The 20,605-nt window shown below is 48.1% G+C and overlaps 2 protein-coding genes across 3 annotated transcripts in view; both read right to left on the reverse strand.

Moving 5' to 3' along the window:
* Positions 1-2,108: 2,108 nt before the first annotated feature.
* Positions 2,109-9,920, reverse strand: HOMEZ (homeobox and leucine zipper encoding). 2 transcript variants are annotated; one of them, XM_087714223.1, is made up of 2 exons: positions 9,718-9,920; positions 2,109-3,780 (listed from the first exon to the last, which is right to left on the reverse strand). In XM_087714223.1, the coding sequence occupies exon 2, from the start codon at positions 3,718-3,720 to the stop codon at positions 2,251-2,253; it is 1,470 nt and encodes a 489-aa protein (XP_087570349.1). In that variant the 5' UTR covers positions 3,721-3,780; positions 9,718-9,920; the 3' UTR covers positions 2,109-2,250. The 2 variants fall into 2 exon arrangements, with proteins under 2 accessions (XP_087570349.1, XP_087570350.1); XM_087714224.1 differs by lacking the exon at positions 9,718-9,920 and adding an exon at positions 7,288-7,366.
* A 4,603-nt stretch (positions 9,921-14,523) lies between these two features.
* LOC106554420 (twisted gastrulation protein homolog 1) overlaps positions 14,524-20,605 on the reverse strand; it is a 6,517-nt gene continuing 435 nt past the window's right edge. Inside the window, exons 3-4 of the mRNA XM_014073075.2 lie at positions 17,516-17,731; positions 14,524-15,489 (exon numbers count right to left, since the gene is read on the reverse strand). Coding sequence (XP_013928550.1) covers positions 15,260-15,489; positions 17,516-17,731 — 446 coding nt within the window. The 3' untranslated portion in view covers positions 14,524-15,259. The remainder of the gene's footprint in view (positions 15,490-17,515; positions 17,732-20,605) is intronic.

The following is a 20,605-nucleotide window of genomic DNA, read 5'->3' on the forward strand; positions in this document are numbered from 1 at the left end:
GGGGATGACCAAAGCAGCTGTACTCTTAAACATCATCCTAATGTTTAGATGCAAGATAGACTCTTCTGGGCAGATTTCCTGCAGTATAAATCTTCCGAATATTTGAGCCTGATTAAAAAGCAATCCATTAGTAATTGAGTGATGCCATTAGGAGACCCTGTTTTGATTAAAATTCTATTTAAATGTTTTTTGTGACTTGAAATAAGCCGCTTCACGGTTGCTCGAAGCTGACTGGTGTATGAATCATAGTAAATAAATTAAAATTATTATACAAGGCAAAGTATTTTTATGGTACTTAGCATATGTGACATAATTTAAAAAAATCCTTATAAAGGAAAATGGCTAAAATTAGCTGGGGAACTCCGTGGCAGCATTATTGATACATGATGTTTTAACTGTCAATTATAGCCCATTAAGTAACCTGTGAGTCCTAGCGCCAATCTTACTTTGTGAGTAGATTTGATAAGAAAATGTATTACGTTGTATGTTCTCTGAGCTAAAATGCTTTGTGTACTTCCAAGATGAAATATTCAAACAATTTGACCCAGGTTGCTCATAATGTAGGATTATTGTATTTGCAACCAATGTTGTTTCCCAGAACTAAAACAAAACAGATAAGCCTTTAAAAAGACCATACTTAGAAAGAGGAAAAAGACAGATATATAATTTACTGAACATAATTATCTATTAACTCTCAATTTATTAAGTAACCAATCCACAAACCAAATTATTCTGCTCAGTTTTCTCTTGGACAAGTTACAGCCTTTGAACATTTCACTAAGTACGGCATAATCCATGTTCCACTTTCTTTTTACCTAAGGTTAGTTCAATACTTTAAAATTCTCTTGCCTGCGGAATATATTTGTAAAGTTTCTACTTTAAAAAACTGAAAATGGTATTGAATAAATATAAATTTTAAAGTACAGATGATTAATCTCTGTCTAGTCTTCATACTTTCACAAACTTCCAAATTCCTCTTTACTTTCTTTCAAAATGATCTCAAAAGCTATTCTCAGAATGTAGGGGCTTTGTTTTCCCCATCAATCTGAGGGATATGAGAGTTTGACAAATGAAGATAACCAAGCATTTAGGAGTGTTTGCACTTCTTGTTAACTTACAATATCTCTAACTGGCACTGAATTCTCTATATCAACCAACTAGTACAGACCAGATATATGACTTGAATGGAAAAACTGCATGGCTGGGAAAGCTGCTGAATCAAGGCACTAACGGAACAAGGAAAAGAAAACAGAGCAATTAAGAGAAATGATATGGATCACATGATAAAGACCATCAAGAGCAGATATTAGAAGTCATTCCAAAAATTATTTTTTTAAATAAAGGAGAGAATGAAAATGGAAGATAAATGACAAAATATCAATTTGGATAAAACAGCTACAATCACCATCTCAAGTACTAGTCTAGAAACTAACATTTTTTTTAGTCCCAACGTATCTTGAAGGCATGAAAACAGGAAAGATAGCTTTAGTGTGTCTTCTACATTTCGCTGATTTCAAAGAACTGGCTTATAAAAACAAACATAAGCATCGACAAGCATATAACTGTTCATTTACTCAGGAAAATATAGTTGGCCTGTGAGATTAGACCAATTAAATCTTATGTATGGCTTTCATGGAATTTGGAAAGAGTGGGCTTGCCAAATCTCTGCAATTCTGGTAACTCAACAGTCCAGTTTCTAAACTCAAATTAAAAAAAATAAATGAATTGGAAGAAACAGAATCAAGACAGATAAATCCAAGCGTAAATGAAAAATATCTGTATTCCAAACATCTGTATACTTTAAAAAAGATAACAAAATGAGGCAATTGTTGGGCTTCAGGGTTAGGGATCTAAACAACAATTATTTGTATAATTATTAAGGAAAACATCTAGAGGAAGCAATATGAAACCAAAACAATACAATTAACCGACTGAAGTTTTTCAGAAAAATCATTTGAGACCCTGCAGATTGCTGAAGGCATTCATATATCATGGCCACTCACATCTGAAGGGTTGGAAACCCCCTCTTTATATACCATTGTGATTCTCCCTTGATAAACACTGTACAGTTTTGTTTTTAAATTCAGTGGCTCAAAGGAAAAAAAAAACATTCTAGCAGTAGTCATCGCTACCAGCAGGAAACAGTCAGGACAGAAACCTGGCTCCCAGGATTTACTACTCTGTCTCACTGATCCTTCCGCCTGCTCATCGGAGAAGTCCCAAAACCTCCAGCACCCACACAAAAGTCCTTCAGTCTTCATCCTCCTCCTCTTCCACATCCTCCTCTTCTTCGTAGTCTTCATCTTCCGCCTTTAGCATCGCGGCCGCCATCTCTTCGTCTACCTCCTCGTCGTCGTCCCCCAAACACACCTCCACCTCGCACGGCGCGGGCAAGTACGAGCGAAACCACTCCAACGCTTGCTCCGGGCTCATTCCTGATTTGCGGCAGAGCATCGGCAAGTCATTCTCCTGCAGCTGCGTGTGGGTGTCCCAGTACTGTTCCAGGGGGCCCGTGTCTGGAGGATTTGTGCATGGCTGGGGTGGAGGAGGAGGAGGAGGAGGAGGAAGAGGAGGAGGTCCACCTGAGGAAGCAGGCTCTGGACTCTGCCCTGCATTGTCCCGGAACCATCTCAGCTGACCGTGCTTCAGGGCGTAACGCGTGTCTCCAAACCACTGGATGATCTCTGCCCGGGGTAACCCGGTTACCTGCTCCAACTGGTGATAATCCTCTCTCCTGGCCCACTGCCGGTGAAGGAAGAAGGCCTTTAACAAATCCAGTTGCTCCTTCGTCTTCCGCTTAGGCTTCCGTAAAACCTCTGGCAAAGAAGTCTGCTGGTCGCTGACTGAATGCTGATGGTTTTGACGGTCCGTGACGCTGGTTGCAATTTTCGAGGACGGCTGGGCGGCTTTCACCGAAGAACCCAATGGAAGAATCGTGGGGTGGCTCCCGCCGTTGACAGCAGGCGTGATGGTCTCGGGGGGCGGTTGGGACACCGTGGGGAAGCTCCAGGCCATCGTGTGAGAATCCGGGAGGTTATAATCCAGGCCGAGGGTTGTGATGGGGGGATAAGCACCGGAAATGGTCTCTTTGGTATTTTGAAAATTCACCATGATCCCTGAAGGTTCAAAATGTTCCTGAGGTTTCTTATAGTGGGACGGCGGGGTGTTTTCCTGCAATTTCCAAATGTCCTGAGCGATCGTCCCCATTTCTTTTGTCCCTGGAGCCATACTACAATGATTTAAGGAGGTTACAAGAGGTTGCTGGTTCTCTGGATATTTACCGGAATAGTGCAGGGCGTGGGGAGCCAGCTGGTGGTGGTGGTACGAAGAAGGGCTTTTACAAGTCTGGTGCCAGGAGTCGCCCTGGTTGCCAGCAAGCAGGCAACTAAAGTGGAGTTGGTCCTGGTGATAGATGAGGCGAGCCCGAGTCTCTTCGATTTCCTCGGCACTCCAGCTGATGCCGCAGCGCAGCCGCTGCGCCATGAACCAAGCCTTCACCTTCTCCATGTGCAGGCCATGACGCAGGCAGAGCAAAGCCAGGTCGGAAAGGCTGGGATACGGGAAATAGCTGAAAGTCTGCAGCAGGTGCTGGTTACTGTCCAGGTCACTTGTCTGGGCCGCCTGGGTCCACACCAGCTGGAGGTGCTCGGAAATGGGTGGCAAGCAGATCAAACCTGGCGGTGAGCCAAGGCAGCCAGAGACGTCCTTATTGGAGGGCATGGCTGCGGCGGTCGAGAAGTCTTCTCTCTTTGGGAATCAGCTGTGGGCTTTTCCGAAGAGCTGGAGCAGAGGGAAGAGAAAAGGGAAAGAGCAAAAAATACATCAGTTGTAGGGGAAAACGGCAAAAGACGCAGCATGGTAAGTAATAAGTAAACGAGGCAATGTTGAAACTCAACATTAAGACAACTAAGATCATGGCATCCAGGCTTCCCAATTCCTTGCAAATAAATGGGGAAGAAATGGAGGTAGTGACAAATTTTATTGTCCACACCGCAGATGGGGACTGCAGTCAAGAAATTAAAAGAGGCTTGCTCCTGGGGACAAAAACTATGGCAAATCTAGACAGCATCCTAAAAAGCAGAGGCAACACCCTGCCAACAAAAGTGTGTATAGCCAAGGCTGTGGTTTTCCCAGTTGCAATGTATGGCTGTGGATGGACCATAAGGAAGGCTGAGCGCCAAAGAATGGAACTCTGGTGCTGGAGAAGACTCCTGCATTGAGTCCCTTGGACTGCAAGGCGATCCAACCAGTCGGGCCCAGAGGACATCAACCCTGACTGCTCTTTAGAAGGCCAGATCCTGAAGAGGAAACTCAAAATACTTTGGCCACCCAATGAGAAGGAAGGACTCCCCGGAATAGAGCCTCATTCTGGGAAAGATGGAGGGCAAAAAAAGAAGGACGGCAGAGAACGAGGTGGCTGAATGGAGTCACCAAAGCAGTAGGTGTGAGCTTCAGTAGACTCCAGAGGATGGTAGAGGACAGGGGTTGTCCATGGGATCGTGATGGGTCGGACACGACTTCGCAACTAACAACAACAAAACGAGGCAAGGATAAAGCAGAGAGTTTAGAGAAAAGGCGAGCACCTTTTAATGTAATACCTCAAATCCATTTTTCCTCTCTCTGGTCACCACCCAACATCTGGGCACCACAACTTCAGTCTACAAGGTGCGGCTCACATAATTGAGTGCTCTTCTTTTAGAAAACATAAGACTTCACGCACCGAAAACTATCACTTGGTCAGAAAGAGGACATCGCGCCAGAACCCAGCTATCTATGGGTTGGAGAATGAGGGTGTATAATGGTTCCGAGTAATCCACTCAAAAGACTCTGAGGCTGTGGATTTTCTCAAAGATCCTGTTTATTGGGCGCATCCACTGAGCCAGCATCCACCCAGAGGCTTCCTTCCACCGGTTTCCTAATCCCAGATCAACCAGCAGCGGGAGGTAGTAGTTTAGCAATATTTAGCAATAGCAGTATATACCGCTTCATAGGGCTTTCAGCCCTCTCTAAGCGGTTTACAGAGAGTCAGCATATTGCCCCCAACAATCTGGGTCCTCATTTTACCCACCTCGGAAGGATGGAAGGCTGAGTCAACCCTGAGCCGGTGAGATTTGAACCGCTGAACTGCTGATCTAGCAGTAGCCTGCAGTGCTGCATTTAACCACTGCGCCACCTCGGCTCTATAGTTACTCACTAGCTGAGAGAAAGATGCTCCCTATTACAAGTAGCCACACAGGACCTCTTGGCAAGTAGATGTGAAGATCTGTCTACTTTTTGTCTGGTTCTTTCAAATGAGGAGGAGAAACCCAATGTTGAGAAAAGCGGGCATGGCCAGGGAGTGGCTGTGCATGCTGGGCTCTGGTGTCCCAAGATTGCTTCTCAACAGCTCCCCTCTCCTTTTAAGGGCTCCTCTAAAACAGCTGCACCTTCTCCTCATCTCTGATCTCAGATTTAACAGAGTTGGAAGGGACCTTATCGGTCATCTAGTCCAACCCCTGGTCCTCAAGCAGGAGACCCTACACCATTTCTGACAAATGGCAACCCTATAGCAATAGCAATAGCAGTAGACTTATATACCGCTTCATAGGCCTTTCAGGCCTCTCTAAGCGGTTTACAGAGAGTCAGCATATTGCCCCCAACAATCTGGGTCCTCATTTTACCCACCTCGGAAGGATGGAAGGCTGAGTCAACCCTGAGCCGGTGAGATTTGAACCGCTGACCTGCTGATCTAGCAGTAGCCTGCAGTGCTGCATTTAACCACTGCGCCACCTTGGCTCTTTTACCCTAACCCTAACCTTTACCCTGGCCCCTCTCTGCCCCCTCCCCAAATCCAGAGGTGGCTTCCATCCATCCATCCCTTCCTTCCTCCTTCCCTCCACACCACCTCTTGGAATGGGCTCCTCCTCCTCCTCCCTATAAAACAAATCAGTCTGTAGGGTTGAAAACAAACCAAAATGGGCTTTGCCTGACGCTTAAGTCACGCTATCAGCACGTTCAAATATGAAACCACCTCTGAATCATCCCGCCGTTGCTCGGGCGCTGCTGAGCTGACCTTGGTTCTCATGAGCCTTATCAATGTTTTGTCTGGCACTGTAGAGGAAAACGCTCTACATTCCAACAAAGCAAAGTGAAATATGGCTTCAGCTAGAGGGAAGGAGATCCAGAGAAGCACCCTGTCCCATGAACCTCTTATTGTCCAAAAGTGGCCCCATCCAGACCCTGCTTCAGCACCAAACCGCTTACTTCTCCGCATTAACCGAGCCTCTTTTCTAGACAGTTGCAGCTCCCAAGTTATTTTGGTTTCTGTGCCAGACTGAAAAAACATCTCCAAACCGCTCTTCCCTGTCCTTCTCTCCCCTCGTATGGATTTGCAATTAATATCATATTTTACTTGGCCAAGAAGCTCCCGGAGTTTTGGGATAGTATGAAGCATGAAACACTCCATGTACACCAATTTATAAACTACAGCTTCTAAACTGGCTTATGGACCCTTCATTAATCCAATGATGTACGCAGGTGAAAGTAGGCCTTTTATTTCAATTCCGTTACAGAAAAGGACACAAAAGTGTTGAGTTCCAGCTTATTATTCACAAACACACATTCCTTTTGCTAAAGCCAACTTCCACCCAACCTATTTGGTATTCTTTCTGCATCCCCCCCCCTCCCGCCCCCCGAAATTTGTTGGAAGCTTTTTTTTATCCAGCAAGTCTATTTGGAGGAGCCGATGGTGTTTCAAAGCGCAATAATTTATATCACCCAGGAACTTAAAACCTGGAGAGGTAATAAATCGAATGGAAACGGCCGTGTGCTAATCAGACTGAAGAGCCAATTTCCCTTTAATAGCCGTGGAAAAAAAACAGATGGCTTCAACTTAGCAAACAGATAATATGGAAATAATGGGGCAATTAATGCCACTTTAAATGACAGGAGGAAATGAGGTGCCCGAAGTCAAAAATTCATGGGAAACTGCTTTCCCCAAAGCCACAGCCTTTTAGTAAATCCTGCCACTAATGGAATAATGTGTCTTGCTCAGTAAATGCACTTCAGGAGAAGCAAGCATGTGTTCCTTAAGTGTGGGTGTGTACGGGAACGATCCTGAACCAGTCTCTGGAATGATAACATGTAAATAAAGGCCACCAAAATCTCTCCTTTTCCAACCTCCCTTCCCCAAACATCCTGAGTAACCCTTTCTTTGTGGGTCCCCCCCACTCCCTTCTCATCCTTGCTTTTCACCCCACCCGTCTTAAAATCCCTTCGCTGAATTCTGGACGCTGGTACTGTACTTACTTTTTTCTTTCCCCTCCCACTTCAGGAGTTTCCTTCCTTCCTTCTCTTTCCTATTCCCTGCAAGGCACGCCGGGAAACGGGAGGCGGAGTTTCCCACGCCAAGGGACACTGGCTCTTTAAGGGAAGGGAGGGGGCGCTAGGGTCCTAGGTGGTGGTGGGGAGGATCCTAACATTTTCTTTTTCACCAAAGCTTTTTCTAAGTCGCCTCTCCCTTTTTTCCCCCCTCCTCTCCATCTTCTGCTTCCTCGGTTCACCTTTTTAAACAAAGTCTTTGAAAAATCCTTTTTAAGGTCCTTAAAAATGAGACGCCTCCGAAGATGCATTTTCTTTTTCCCACGGAAAAGTTTCAAAAAAGCGGAGTCAAATAAAACGGAGATGGTTTCCGCCACCATGCTTGATGGATATGTCGGTTGTTGGCTTCCTGATGCCAAACAAAAGCCCACCCCTCTGGCCTCCCCACTACAAACCCCACACAGAGAGTCCTCAACTTGCAAACAGTTCACTTAGTGACCATCCTGGGAAAAAGCGACGTATGAACGTGTTTCACACTCACGATCGTGGCAGCATCCCCACGGCTACGGGATTTACCATTTGGATGCTGTGGCAAACGACTCAGCTTTATGACGGTCGCGGTATCCCAGAGTCGCGCGATCCCCTTTGGCGACAAAAGCAAAAGCCGATCGGGGAAACCAGATTCACTCCAGATTACTAATTTAATGCGGCAGGAAGGGTCGTGAAATGGGGGCAAAACTCACTCCACAAGTATTTCACTTGGCAATAGACATTTTGGACTCCGTTGCGGTCACAACTCGAGGACGATCCGCCAAGGCTTGCTGTAAAATGGGGATAATTGTGCAGCAGCCGTAGACAAACATAACACACAGGCCAGACGATACTTGCTGTGTAAAGCTGGAGTTTTTGCCTAGTGGGTGAGCCAGCATCCACCCAGAGGTTTCCTTCCACCGGTTTCCTAATCCCAGATCAACCAGCAGCGGGAGATAGTAGTTACTCACTAGCTGAGAGCGGGAGATAGTAGTTACTCACTAGCTGAGAGAGAGATGCTACCTATTACAAGTAGCCACACAGGACCTCTTGGCAAGCAGATATGAAGATTTGTCTACTTTGTGTCTGGCTCTTTCAAATGAGGAGGAGAAACCCAATGTTGAGCAAAGCGGGCATGGCCAGGGAGTGGCTGTGCATGCTGGGCTCTGGTGTCCCAAGATTGCTTCTCAACAGCTCCCCTCCCCTTTTAAGGGCGCCCCTAAAACAGCTGCACCTTCAGTCCATCTCCTTCGCTCCTCATCTCTGGTCTCAGATTTAACAGAGTTGGACGGGACCTTATCGGTCATCTAGTCCAACCCCTGGCCCTCAAGCAGGAGACCCGACACCATTTCTGACAAATGGCAATCCTAACCTTTATCCTGGCCCCTCTCTGCCCTCTCCCCAAATCCAGAGGTGGCTTCCATCCATCCATCCATCCATCCATCCATCCATCCATCCATCCATCCCTTCCTTCCTTCCTCCTTCCCTCCACACCACCTCTTGGAATGGGCTCCTCCTCCTCCTCCTCCTCCCCCCTATGAAACAAATCAGTCTGTAGGGTTGAAAACAAACCACAATGGGCTTTGCCTGACGCTTAAGCAGCCAGTCCTCAGTGAGGAACGGCCCTCCGCATTGTAATCCCAAGACATTCGCCTGAGTGAAAACCTGTTGCCGGACCCCCGCTTCTCTGCCTCCTACCCCGCAGCTCCCTTACGCGGGACCCCCGGCAGCCCCCCACCCCCAAACCGCTTGAGCCAAGGTGGCGCAGTGGTTAAATGCAGCACTGCAGGCTACTGCTAGATCAGCAGTTCAGCGGTTCAAATCTCAGCGGCTCAGGGTTGACTCAGCCTTCCATCCTTCCGAGGTGGGTAAAATGAGGACCCAGATTGTTGGGGGCAATATGCTGACTCTCTGTAAACCGCTTAGAGAGGGCTGAAAGCCCTATGAAGCGGTATATAAGTCTAACTGCTATTGCTATTGCTTCCTCCCCATCTCCCCCTTTCCCCTTCTTGAAAAGAGAGGCGGCGAGGGCGGAGACGCGCGGCCTTGCCCCTTCCTCTTTGTCCACCTCCCCATGCTCTTAGCCACAGCAGGACCCATGTTGCACGGCCTCCAGGCTCCCTCTCCAAGCTTCCCTTTGGAGTCAAGCGGCCGGTCCAGCGAACCCCACCGCCCGATCGCCTTTCTCTCCCCCCCCCCCCGCCCCAATTCCCAGCATCGGGACGGGGAACAAAGGCGGCGGAGGGAGGAAGCGGGGTGGTCGGAAGGGGAAAAAAAGAGAGGAAGGCAGGCGGCAGGGAGAAGAAGAGAGGATCGGAGCCGCACAAGGGCGCGCGGAGGAAAAGCCGGGCCGCCCATCAGGGCTCCCTCCTCCCCGGGGCCACTCACCCGCTCGGCCGCGCTCCGGCTCTTCGCTTGGCGAGGGGGCGCTGGCTGCCCGGGCGCGGGAGACAGAGGGAGGCTGGGGCTGTCTGGCCGGCTGCCATTGGCTGGAGGAACCCCGAGCGCCGGGCAGGGGAGGCTCCGGACCGTTCGGCGCTCTGCACGTGCTCAGAGGGCGCCCGCCGCTCATTGTGGCTTCACGGCGTTCCCGAACGCTCAGAGCGGGCGGCGCTTCCAAAGGCGGGGAGGCGGAGGGAAGGAAGCGGCTCGAGTGCCGCCTTCCTTCCCTAGTCCCTTCCTCGACAGCTTCCCGGGCCAAGTTAAAGCGGGGTAACCCCGGGATTACGCGGGTCGTCGGAACGCGGCCGTTCTCTCCGCTTCGGCCGTGCGTTAAGCGGGGATCTGAGTTAAGGGGTCTAAAAAGAAGCGAACCCGGGATTGCGATCGGGTGGTTTTTTTTTTACTCCCTCGCTTCATCCAGGCAGCTTTTGCGACTAAACTAGTCTAAAACAGTGTTTCTCAACCTTGGCGACTTTTAAGTCCTGTGGACTTCAACTCCCAGAATTCCCCAGCCAGCACAGCACCACATGATAGCAGCTGTGCTGGCTGGGGGGATTCTGGGAGTTGAAGTCCACAGGACTTAAAAAGTCGCCAAGGTTGAGAAACACTGGTCTAAAATAAATTCCTCTTTTAAGCCTAAACCATGATTAGTTAAATGAAAAGAAAGGGGAGACCTGATACCAGTGTTCCAATATCTCAGAGGCTGCCACAAAGAAGAGGGAGTCAAACTATTCTCCAGGGCACCTGAGGCTAGAACAATGGGTGGAAACTAATCAAGGAGAGAAGCAACTTAGAACTAAGGAGAAATTTCCTGACAGTTAGAACAATTAACCAGTGGAACAGAAGTTGCCTCCAGAAGTTGTAAATGCCCCAACACTGGAAGTCTTTAAGAAGATGTTGGATAGCCATTTGTCTGAAACGGTGTAGGGTTTCCTGCCTAGGCAGGGGGTTGGACTAGAAGACCTCCAAGGTCCCTTCCAACTCGGCTATTGTATTGTATTGTTTCATGCCATAGTTGATGTAAACCCCGATTGATGGGTTCAGATGTGCTGGGCCAGTAAAAGCTGGTATCATGTTCAGGCTAGAAACTGGGAGAGCCGAGTCTCATCACTGGGTGACCTTGAGCCAGTCGATGGCTCTCAGCCCTGGGAAGGAAGTAATGGCAAGACCACATCTGGAAACAAATCTGACTCACCTTTCTAAAACAGAAGGCCAAAAAAGGCGTAAACCATGGTTTGACCAGGTTCAACAGCAGACGGACCGGGATAGCTTGTCATTTATAACAACGGTTTGGTTGGCGCCTTTTTCTGAATGAGGTTTACGAAGGCGGTTTAGAGAGTTAATGAGTTCAGAAGACTCCTTTAAAAGAGGTAGTTCTCGACTTGCAACCTGTCGCTTAGGGACGGTTCGAAGTTAGGACGGACCTGGCTCGGGATACTGACCGACTTTGAGTTCCAATGGTTGCCCCTCTGGTCATGTGAACCTACGTTGGGCATTTAGCAACCCTCCTGCATTCACAGCCGTTTGGGATGTCCTGGGATCCTTTCCCCGTGTTTCATTTTTGAACAAAAACTAGTATTCTGCTCCATAGTGAACAATGAGATTGTTTAATGATTGTGGCGTTCGCTTCATAACCACCGCAAAAAGGACATAAAATTGGCTCCGTCACACGGGTGATGCGTTTTGCAACCATCTCATTTTAGGACCATAATGGGCGGACTGATGGCTGGGGAATTATGGGAGTTGAAGTCCGCATATATTGATCTCTAGAGCAGGGTTCTCCAAATTTGGGTACTTTTAAGGCTGGAGGACTTCAACTCCCAGAATTCTCCAGCCAGCATGGCTGGCTGAGGAACACTGGGAATTGAAGTCCGCCCATCTTAAAGCATGACTGGCTGAGGAATTCTGGGAATTGAAGTCCACCCATCTTATGTCTGAGGAATTCTGGGAATTGAAGTCCACCTGTCTTATGGTTGAGGAATTCTGGGAATTGAAGTCCACCCATCTTAAAGCATGACTGGCTGAGGAACTGGGAATTGAAGTCCACCCATCTTAAAAGTTCCTCAGCATGGCCTGACTGAGGAATTCTGGGAATTGAAGTCCACCCGTCTTAAAAGTTCCTCAGCATGGCCTGGCTCAGGAACTGGGAATTGAAGTCCACCTGTCTTAAACATTCCTCAGCATGGCCTGGCTCAGGAATTTTGGGAATTGAAGTCCATCCGTCTTATGGCTGAGGAGTTCTGGGAATTGAAGTCCACTCATCTTATGTCTGAGGAATTCTGGGAATTGAAGTCCACCTGTCTTATGGTTGAGGAATTCTGGGAATTGAAGTCCACCCATCTTAAAGCATGACTGGCTGAGGAACTTTGGGAATTGAAGTCCACCCATCTTATGGCTGAGGAATTCTGGGAATTGAAGTCCACCCATCTCAAAGCATGACTGGCTGAGGAACTCTGGGAATTGAAGCCCACCCGTCTTAAAAGGTCCTCAGCATGGCCTGGCTGAGGAATTCTGGGAATTGAAGTCCACCCGTGAAGCCCACCCGTCTTAAAAGTTCCTCAGCATGGCCTGGCTGAGGAATTCTGGGAATTGAAGTCCACCTGTCTTATATCTGAGGAATTCTGGGAATTGAAGTCCACCTGTCTTATGTCTGAGGAATTCTGGGAAATGAAGTCCACCTGTCTTAGGTGTTGAGGAATTCTGGGAATTGAAGTCCATCCATCTTAAAGCATGACTGGCTGAGGAACTCTGGGAATTGAAGTCCACCCGTCTTAAAAGTTCCTCAGCATGGCCTGGCTGAGGAATTCTGGGAATTGAAGTCCACCTGTCTTATGTCTGAGGAATTCTGGGAATTGAAGTCCACCTGTCTTATGTCTGAGGAATTCTGGGAATTGAAGTCCACCTGTCTTATGTCTGAGGAATTCTGGGAAATGAAGTCCACCTGTCTTAGGTGTTGAGGAATTCTGGGAATTGAAGTCCATCCATCTTAAAGCATGACTGGCTGAGGAACTCTGGGAATTGAAGTCCACCCGTCTTAAAAGTTCCTCAGCATGGCCTGGCTGAGGAATTCTGGGAATTGAAGTCCACCTGTCTTATGTCTGAGGAATTCTGGGAATTGAAGTCCACCCATCTTATGTCTGAGGAATTCTGGGAAATGAAGTCCACCTGTCTTAGGTGTTGAGGAATTCTGGGAATTGAAGTCCACCCGTCTTAAAAGTTCCTCAGCATGGCCTGGCTGAGGAATTCTGGGAATTGAAGTCCACCTGTCTTATGTCTGAGGAATTCTGGGAATTGAAGTCCACCCGTCTTATGTCTGAGGAATTCTGGGAATCGAAGTCCACCTGTCTTATGTCTGAGGAATTCTGGGAATTGAAGTCCACCTGTCTTATGTCTGAGGAATTCTGGGAATCGAAGTCCACCTGTCTTATGTCTGAGGAATTCTGGGAATTGAAGTCCACCTGTCTTATGTCTGAGGAATTCTGAGAATTGAAGTCCACCTGTCTTATGTCTGAGGAACTCTGGGAATTGAAGTCCACCCGTCTTAACATTCCTCAGCATGGCCTGACTGAGGAATTCTGGGAATTGAAGTCCATCTGTCTTAAAGTTTCTCAGCATGACCATAGAGGTGGGTTGCTCCTGGTTCGGCCCAGATCAGCCAAACTGGTAGTAGTGGCAGTGGGAGGCTCCACCCACCCACCCAGACGCTTCTGTGCATGCTCAGAAGCGTCCCGCGCAAGCGCACACAGGAGCACATTCGAACTGGTAGTAAAAAAAAAAATGGCAACCCACCTCCTGCATGACCCCCTGAGGAATTCTGGGAATTGAAGTCCAGCAGTTTTAAAGTTTAATCTCGACGTCATTGTTTCTGCAAGCCATTGTTAGAATGGATCCAGAGAGAAAACGATTTGTGGGCATCCACACATCCATACAACACATTCCCTTACTCACTTCCACTCACTGTCTCCTGTTCCTCCATTAGCAGCGAGCTCCATTTGGGGGAAGTCAAAAAAGTCAAGATGGCGCCCTCCCATCTCATCCCCCCCCCAACAGCATCTCTGCTTAGTAAGCTCCTTTTAATGACGACGACAGTAAATGGATCAGCTTCACCCTCAGAAACACCATGTGCAAGGCCCCAAACAACTCCGACTGATCTGTGGGCTAGTCGGAAACCTGGAGTTACCTCTGAGTTAATCTTCATTTGAACTTAAGTCTAGCAAAGCAAAACCTATCTGTGTTCGACGTATGAGGGACGGCGTGGTTCATTTGCTTCCACGCCAACTTGATGCCTCCGATGGTTCCACCACAAAACCGCGTTCGACTAAAGCGCGCTCGACGAAACCGCATACCTGACGTCATCACAGCGCGACGAAAAAAGCATGCTGTGAACGCTAAAGCTAAACCCCTAAACCTAAACTTAACCCCCCCTAAACCTAACCCTAAACCTAACCCTTAACCTAACCCTAACCCTAACCCTTAACCTAACGCTAAACCTAACCCTTAACCTAACCCTTAACCTAACCCTAACCCTTAACCTAACCCTAACCCTAACCCTAACCCCAAACCTAACCCTTACCTTAACTTGAATCGGCTTGCTTTCAAAGCGCTTTTTAAAGCGCCCTTTTTTCTCCGCGGTCGCTGTTGCCGCGCTGCTGATGACGTCAGCGACGCGGTTTAATCGGGCGCGCTTTAGTGGACCGCGGTTTTGTCGTGCCGCGGCCTCCGATACTTTTCAGACAACCCTGTTTTCCCCCATTATTTTTATTACTACAAAATACTACAGAGATATTTGCATCGTTAAAAGAAAGAATTTGAGGATTCGTGCACAGGGCTAATTTCAGCAAAACTTGGGAGGGGGGGGGGGAGGAAGGAAAAATGTCCCAGGTGAGATCCCAAGACAGATGGACCCCCCCCCCCAGCTGCAAAGGGAAAGACTGGGCTGGGCAGGGGGTCTTCTTCTGTGGCCCCCTAAACTTGTTCTCGCTGCTGAAAATATCTGGGTTTGGAAGCAGGCGGAAGCAGGAAGCCATACAGCGAAGTCCTCGACTCACAGCAGTTCATGTAGTAGCCATTCAAAGGTACGACGGCACTGGAAAAAAAGTGACTTCGGGCCGTGTTTCACACTTACGACCTTCGTAACAAGCCCATGACCCTGGGATCAAAATTCAGACGCTTGGCAGCCGATTCATACTTACAACCCCGGCTGGGTCCCAAGGTCATCCCGAACCCGAACCCTTCTGACAAGATTCGCTGAACAACCGCGTTGCTAACTTATCGACCGCGGCGAGTTCACTGAACAAGCTGGTCGAATTGGGCCAAACACACTTCGCAAACGCCTCGCTTAACAACGGAAATGTTGCGCTCCCTTGTCAGTCGAGGACTCCCTGTCATGGCTGCAATGCGGTTTTTGCCGGGGAGGCTGGGCGGAAAAGCGGAGGGGGGGGGCGCGACGCGACGCTCTGCGAGTCAAGGAAGGCCGAAGCAACACCGCTCAGTCCTGGCAACGGGAGCAATTCGCGTGGGCACTTCCGTAGCCCTGGCAATCCGGCCCCAAGCATTGGCAGCAGGCGCTGTGAAACCACCGGTAACGCCAGGCGCCCACCGACTGGCAGGCGGCACGGCAACGGCTCATGGACAGGCAGTCGTTGAAGTAAATGGACTGGCAAGCTGGCGCCGTCGCATTCGGGCCCTTGGCGGTGTCGGGATCCGGGAGGGCCAGGTCTGCCAACGAGAAAGGTTGATAACCGAAGCACAGAGTTGCCAGGGACCTTGGAGGTCTTCTAGTCCGACCCCAGCTCAAGCAGGAAACCTTATCCCATTTCAAACCAAAGGGTGGTCCAATCTCGTCTTTAAAAACCTCCGGAGATGTTTTTAAGGCGAGATTGGACAACCATTTTGTTTGAAATGGGATAAGGTTTTCCTGCTTGAGCCGTGCTCAAGCATTTACAACTTCTGCAAGCAAGCGGTTCCACCGATTAATTGCTTTATCAGAAAATGTCTCTATACATTTCAAAGATGTTGAGACTCTGGAAAGAGTGCAGAGAAGAACGTTGTGGCCGGCAGCAGATTCGGACAGTGAGGAGGTTGGGGAGGAACCTGGGCCAGTCCTGGAGTCTGGGGAAGGCTCGGATGAGGGCTCTGCGTCGGAGACAGAGAGGGGGCCAGGGCCGTCCGACAGTTATCAGCTGCTTTCGGAGTCAGACATCCGTGCGGCAGAAGAACAGCTGGAGCCTGTTCCCATTGTCCGCACGCGCAGAGCTGCCGGACGAAAGGAACAGCTAAAGAACAAGGGTCGACTTGGGAGTAAGGCCACTGGTGGACGGTGAATGGCCCCTCCCAGAGGAAATAAAAGAGGAGCGACAGGGGAGTGGAGTTTGCAGGAGTTCGCTTCATTGGTTCGGGACTCTCCGAGACTCCTTGCCAAGTTTTGCAGAGATCGGCCTGGCAGCTCTCCAAGCCAGATAAGGTCTGTGACTGTAAATCCTCCCTTGAAAGACTTTGCTGGTTGTAAATGAGAAGAATTCACCGTGAATTAATAAAAGGGTTTTTTTTTGTCAGGACAAGGAGTTTGCTTCCTGCTCTTGGGAAGCCTCGCTCAGAGTAAAAAGAGCAACGAAGATGATTAGGGGACTGGAGGCTAAAACATGAAGCCGGAATTGGGGATGTCTAGTTGAATGAAAAGAAGGACTAAGGGAGACATGATAGCAGTCTTCCAATATTTGAGGGGCTGCCACAAAGAAGAGGGAGTCAAGCTATTCTCCAAAACACCCCATGGCCAGACAAGGAATAATGGATTGGCCATTGGAGCTGCCACCAGACTCCGACAGCGAGGGGCCCTATGAGTCAGCTCTGGAGGATGTGGAGGACCCTGGACAGGGTTCCAACTCCGAGCAGGGCGCAGAGAGACTGGTTGGCCACCAGGAGGCGCCTGAGCCTTGGACCAGTGGGGAGGAGACAAGGGAGAGTGAGCCAGAAGCCAGCAGTGAGTTGTTCCTGGATGCCCGGAATCGAAGAGCTAATAGGCGTCAGGAACAGTTGCGCAGTTACAGGAGGTAATTGCACTCAGCTGGTGGTCATTAGGCTCCTCTCCAGACTATAAAAAGGACTGCTTGTGCACACGCCCCTCCTGCAGAAGTCAACGCATTGACAAAAGAGAACTTTTGTAACTAACTTGGCAGGCTGGATTGTCTGAGTTGATGCCAAGGTCCTTATCTGTTTGTTATGCTTGGCTTTCAGCCACCGAGGTTTCGGTGTCTTGCTATTAAAGGACATTCCAGTTAAGCTTGTCTCGGCTTTCGTTACTGGACGGAGGAGCGGTTCAGAACAGGTTCCCTACTTGAACAGGAGGTTGGGCTAGAGGACCTCCATGATCTCTTCCAACTTTTGCTATTCTGTTTTTCTGTTATTTCCCAATTTTCCCCCGTGACAGTTAGAAAGAAGATCAAGAAACAGTCACTTCAGTATACTGGGCGATATATTGGAAACAAGGGATGGAAGCTAATCAAGGAGAGAATCCAGCTGGAATTAAGGAGAAACTTCCTAACAGGGAGAACCATTAACCAGTGGAACAGTTTGCCACCAGAAGTTGTGGGTGCTCCAACCACTGGAGGCTTTTAAGAAGAGACTGGAGAGCCATTTGGCTGAAATGGTTACAGGGTTTCCGGCTTGAGCAGGGGGTTGGACTAGAAGACCTCCAAGTTCCCTTCCAACTATGTTATTCCCTATGAACCTCCCACTCTGGGCATACCTGTATGTGGTCCCAGCAGAAGGTGGCCGGTATCCACGTGGTTTTGCCGAAGTTCCTCTTCTAATGGCAGAGTCGCGATGCTCCAGCCGAGAGCCGGGTGATTGTTGGAGAGCGCCAGGAGGGCCCGGAAAAGAGACGGCACCGGAGACACCAAATCGTGCATGGAACTCCGTTGAGCCGGGTGGGGAGCCGTTGAGATGCGTTCATCACACAGACCTTGAGATGAGGACAACAAGAAGGAAACGGCGAGGAACAAAGGATACTTGAATGACAGGTGGTCCTCGACATACGACCACCGTTGAGCCCAAAATTTCCATTGCTGGGCAAGACAGTTGTTAAGCGAGTTTTGCCCTACGTTGTATGACCTTTCTTGCCACGAGTTTTTAAGTGAATCCCTGCAGTTGTCAGAAGGTCACAAAATGGAAAGAGTCTCAATTAACCAGTGGGACAGCTTGCCACCAGAAGTTGTGGGTGCTCCATCACTGGAGGTTTATAAGAAGAAACAGTCCAGTCATAGAGGGCTGGACTATAAGACCTCTAAGGTCCCCTACAGTTCTATTATACTCTGTTAGTGTATTCTATTCTATTCTATTCTATTTCATTCCACTCTACTCCTATTCTATTCTATTCCTATGCTCTATTCCTATGTTCTGTTCTGTTCTATTCCATTCTATTCTATATTCTGTTTTGTTCCTGTTCCTATTCCTAATTCTATTTTATGTTCTGTTCTTGTTCTGTTCCTGTTTTGTTCCTGTTTCTGTTCCTAATTCTATTCTATGTTCTGTTCTTGTTCTGTTCCTGTTTTGTTCCTGTTCCTAATTCTATTCTATGTTCTTGTTCTGTTCTTGTTCCTGTTCTGTTCTTGTTCTGTTCCTATTCCTAATTCTATTCTATTCTATGTTCTGTTCTGTTCTTATTTTGTTCCTATTCCTATTCCCATTCCTATTCTATCCCATTCCATTCCATATCTTCTATTCTATCCATTCCAATTCCAATTCTACTCTACTCTACGTTCTGTTCTTGTTTTGTTCCTGTTCCTATTCCATTCCATTCCATATTTTCTGTTCTATTCCATTCCCAATTCCAATTCTACTCTACTCTACTCTATTCTATTCTATTCTATTCTATTCTATGTTCTGTTCTTGTTCCTGTTCCTATTCCTATTCTATTCCATTCCATTCCATATTTTCTGTTCTATTCCATTCCCAATTCCAATTCTACTCTACTCTATTCTACTCTATTCTATTCTATTCTATGTTCTGTTCTTGTTCCTGTTCCTATTCCTATTCTATTCCATTCCATTCCATATTTTCTGTTCTATTCCATTCCCAATTCCAATTCTACTCTACTCTACTCTATTCTACTCTATTCTATTCTATTCTATGTTCTGTTCTTGTTCCTGTTCCTGTTCCTATTCCTATTCTATTCCATTCCATTCCATATTTTCTGTTCTATTCCATTCCCAATTCCAATTCTACTCTACTCTATTCTACTCTATTCTATTCTATGTTCTGTTCTTGTTTTGTTCCTATTCCTGTTCCTATTCTATTCCATTCCATTCCATTTCATTCCATTCCATATTTTCTATTCCATTTCATTCCATTCCATATTTTCTATTCTATTCCATTCCATTTCCAATTCTACTCTACTCTATTCTATTTTATTCTATATTCTGGTTGATCAATTCCCTTCCCCTCTCGAACTGTGTGGCTGTTGGCTATTTTTAAATGCTTGTATTTGCACTATTGTGTTCCCCTTTCCCCCTTTGGGTTGGTTCGCCGCTCTGAGTCCCGCTGGGAATAGGGCGGCATATAACTAAAATGAAACCTGAAACCTGAAATTGATTTAACAATCATCTACTTAAGGGACCATTCAAAGTTACAACAGGACTGGAAAAAACAGCAACTTATGATTGGACCTCACAACGATTGCAGCATCCCCATGGTCACTGCGATCAAAATTTGGACACACAAGAACCGGCACGTAGGTCTGACGGTCTCAGCCTCCCGGAGACACGTGATCCCCTTTTGCGACCTTCCGACGAGCAAAGTCAACGGGGAACCCCAGAGGGGCTTCCCAACCCTGCGACTAACTTAACAAAAACCGCAACGATTCGCTTAAGGACGGTGGCAAGGAAGGTGGTTCAATGGGGCAAAACCCATTGAACAAGTGTCTCCACTTACCGATGTAAATTGTGGGCTCAACTGCGGTCGTAAGGCGAGGAGTCTTGGTAAGATTCTTCCCGAACCTGAGGATGGTGGTGTTCTGACGGAGGCTTCCCAAGAACAGGAAGCAAATTCCTTGTCCCGACAAAAACCCTTTTTATTCATTTCCTGTGAATTCCTCTCATTCACATCCGGCAAAGTCCTTCAAGGGAGGATTTACAGTCACAGACCTTATCTGGCTTGGAGAGCGGCCAGGCCGAGAGCTGCAAAACTTGGCAAGGAGTCTCGGAGAGTCCCGAACCAATTAAGTGAACTCCTGCAAACTCCACTCCCCTGTCGCTCCTCTTTTATTTCCTCTGGGAGGGGCCGTCCACCGGTGGCCTTACTCCCAAGTCAACCCCTGTTCTTTAGCTGTTCCCTTCCTCTGGCAACTCTGCCCATGTGCACACTGGGAACAGGCTCCAGCTGTTCTTCTGCCTCACGGATGTCTGACTCCGAAGGCAGCTGATAACTGTCAGGAATCTCGGAGAGCCCCGAACCAATGAAGGGAACTAATGGCCTCCTGCAAACTCCACTCCCCTGTCGCTCCTCTTTTATTTCTTCTGGGAGGGGCCATTCATCGTCTACCTGTGGCCTTACTCCCAAGTCGATTCCAGTTCTTTAGTGGTTCCCTTCTTGTCTGGCAGCTCTGCGCATGCGCACTGGAAACAGGCTCCAGCTGTTCTTCTGCCTCACTGATGTCTGACTCCGAAGGCAGCTGATAAATGTCAGAGTGTCCTGGCCCCCTCTCTGCCTCTGACACAGAGCCCTCCCCAGACCCCAGGACTGGCCCATGCTCCTCCCCAACCTCCCCACTGTCCAAATCGGTGAAAAATTGAAACCCGTCAGGGAGAAGTTTGAGAAAACGGGGTAGGAAGATTCTCCC

This window comes from Thamnophis sirtalis, unplaced genomic scaffold (genome assembly GCF_051295495.1).
Source record: "Thamnophis sirtalis isolate CommonGarterSnake01/CBP01778 unplaced genomic scaffold, rThaSir2_p1.2 scaffold_4, whole genome shotgun sequence".
Classification (NCBI taxonomy): Eukaryota; Metazoa; Chordata; class Lepidosauria; order Squamata; family Natricidae; genus Thamnophis; species Thamnophis sirtalis.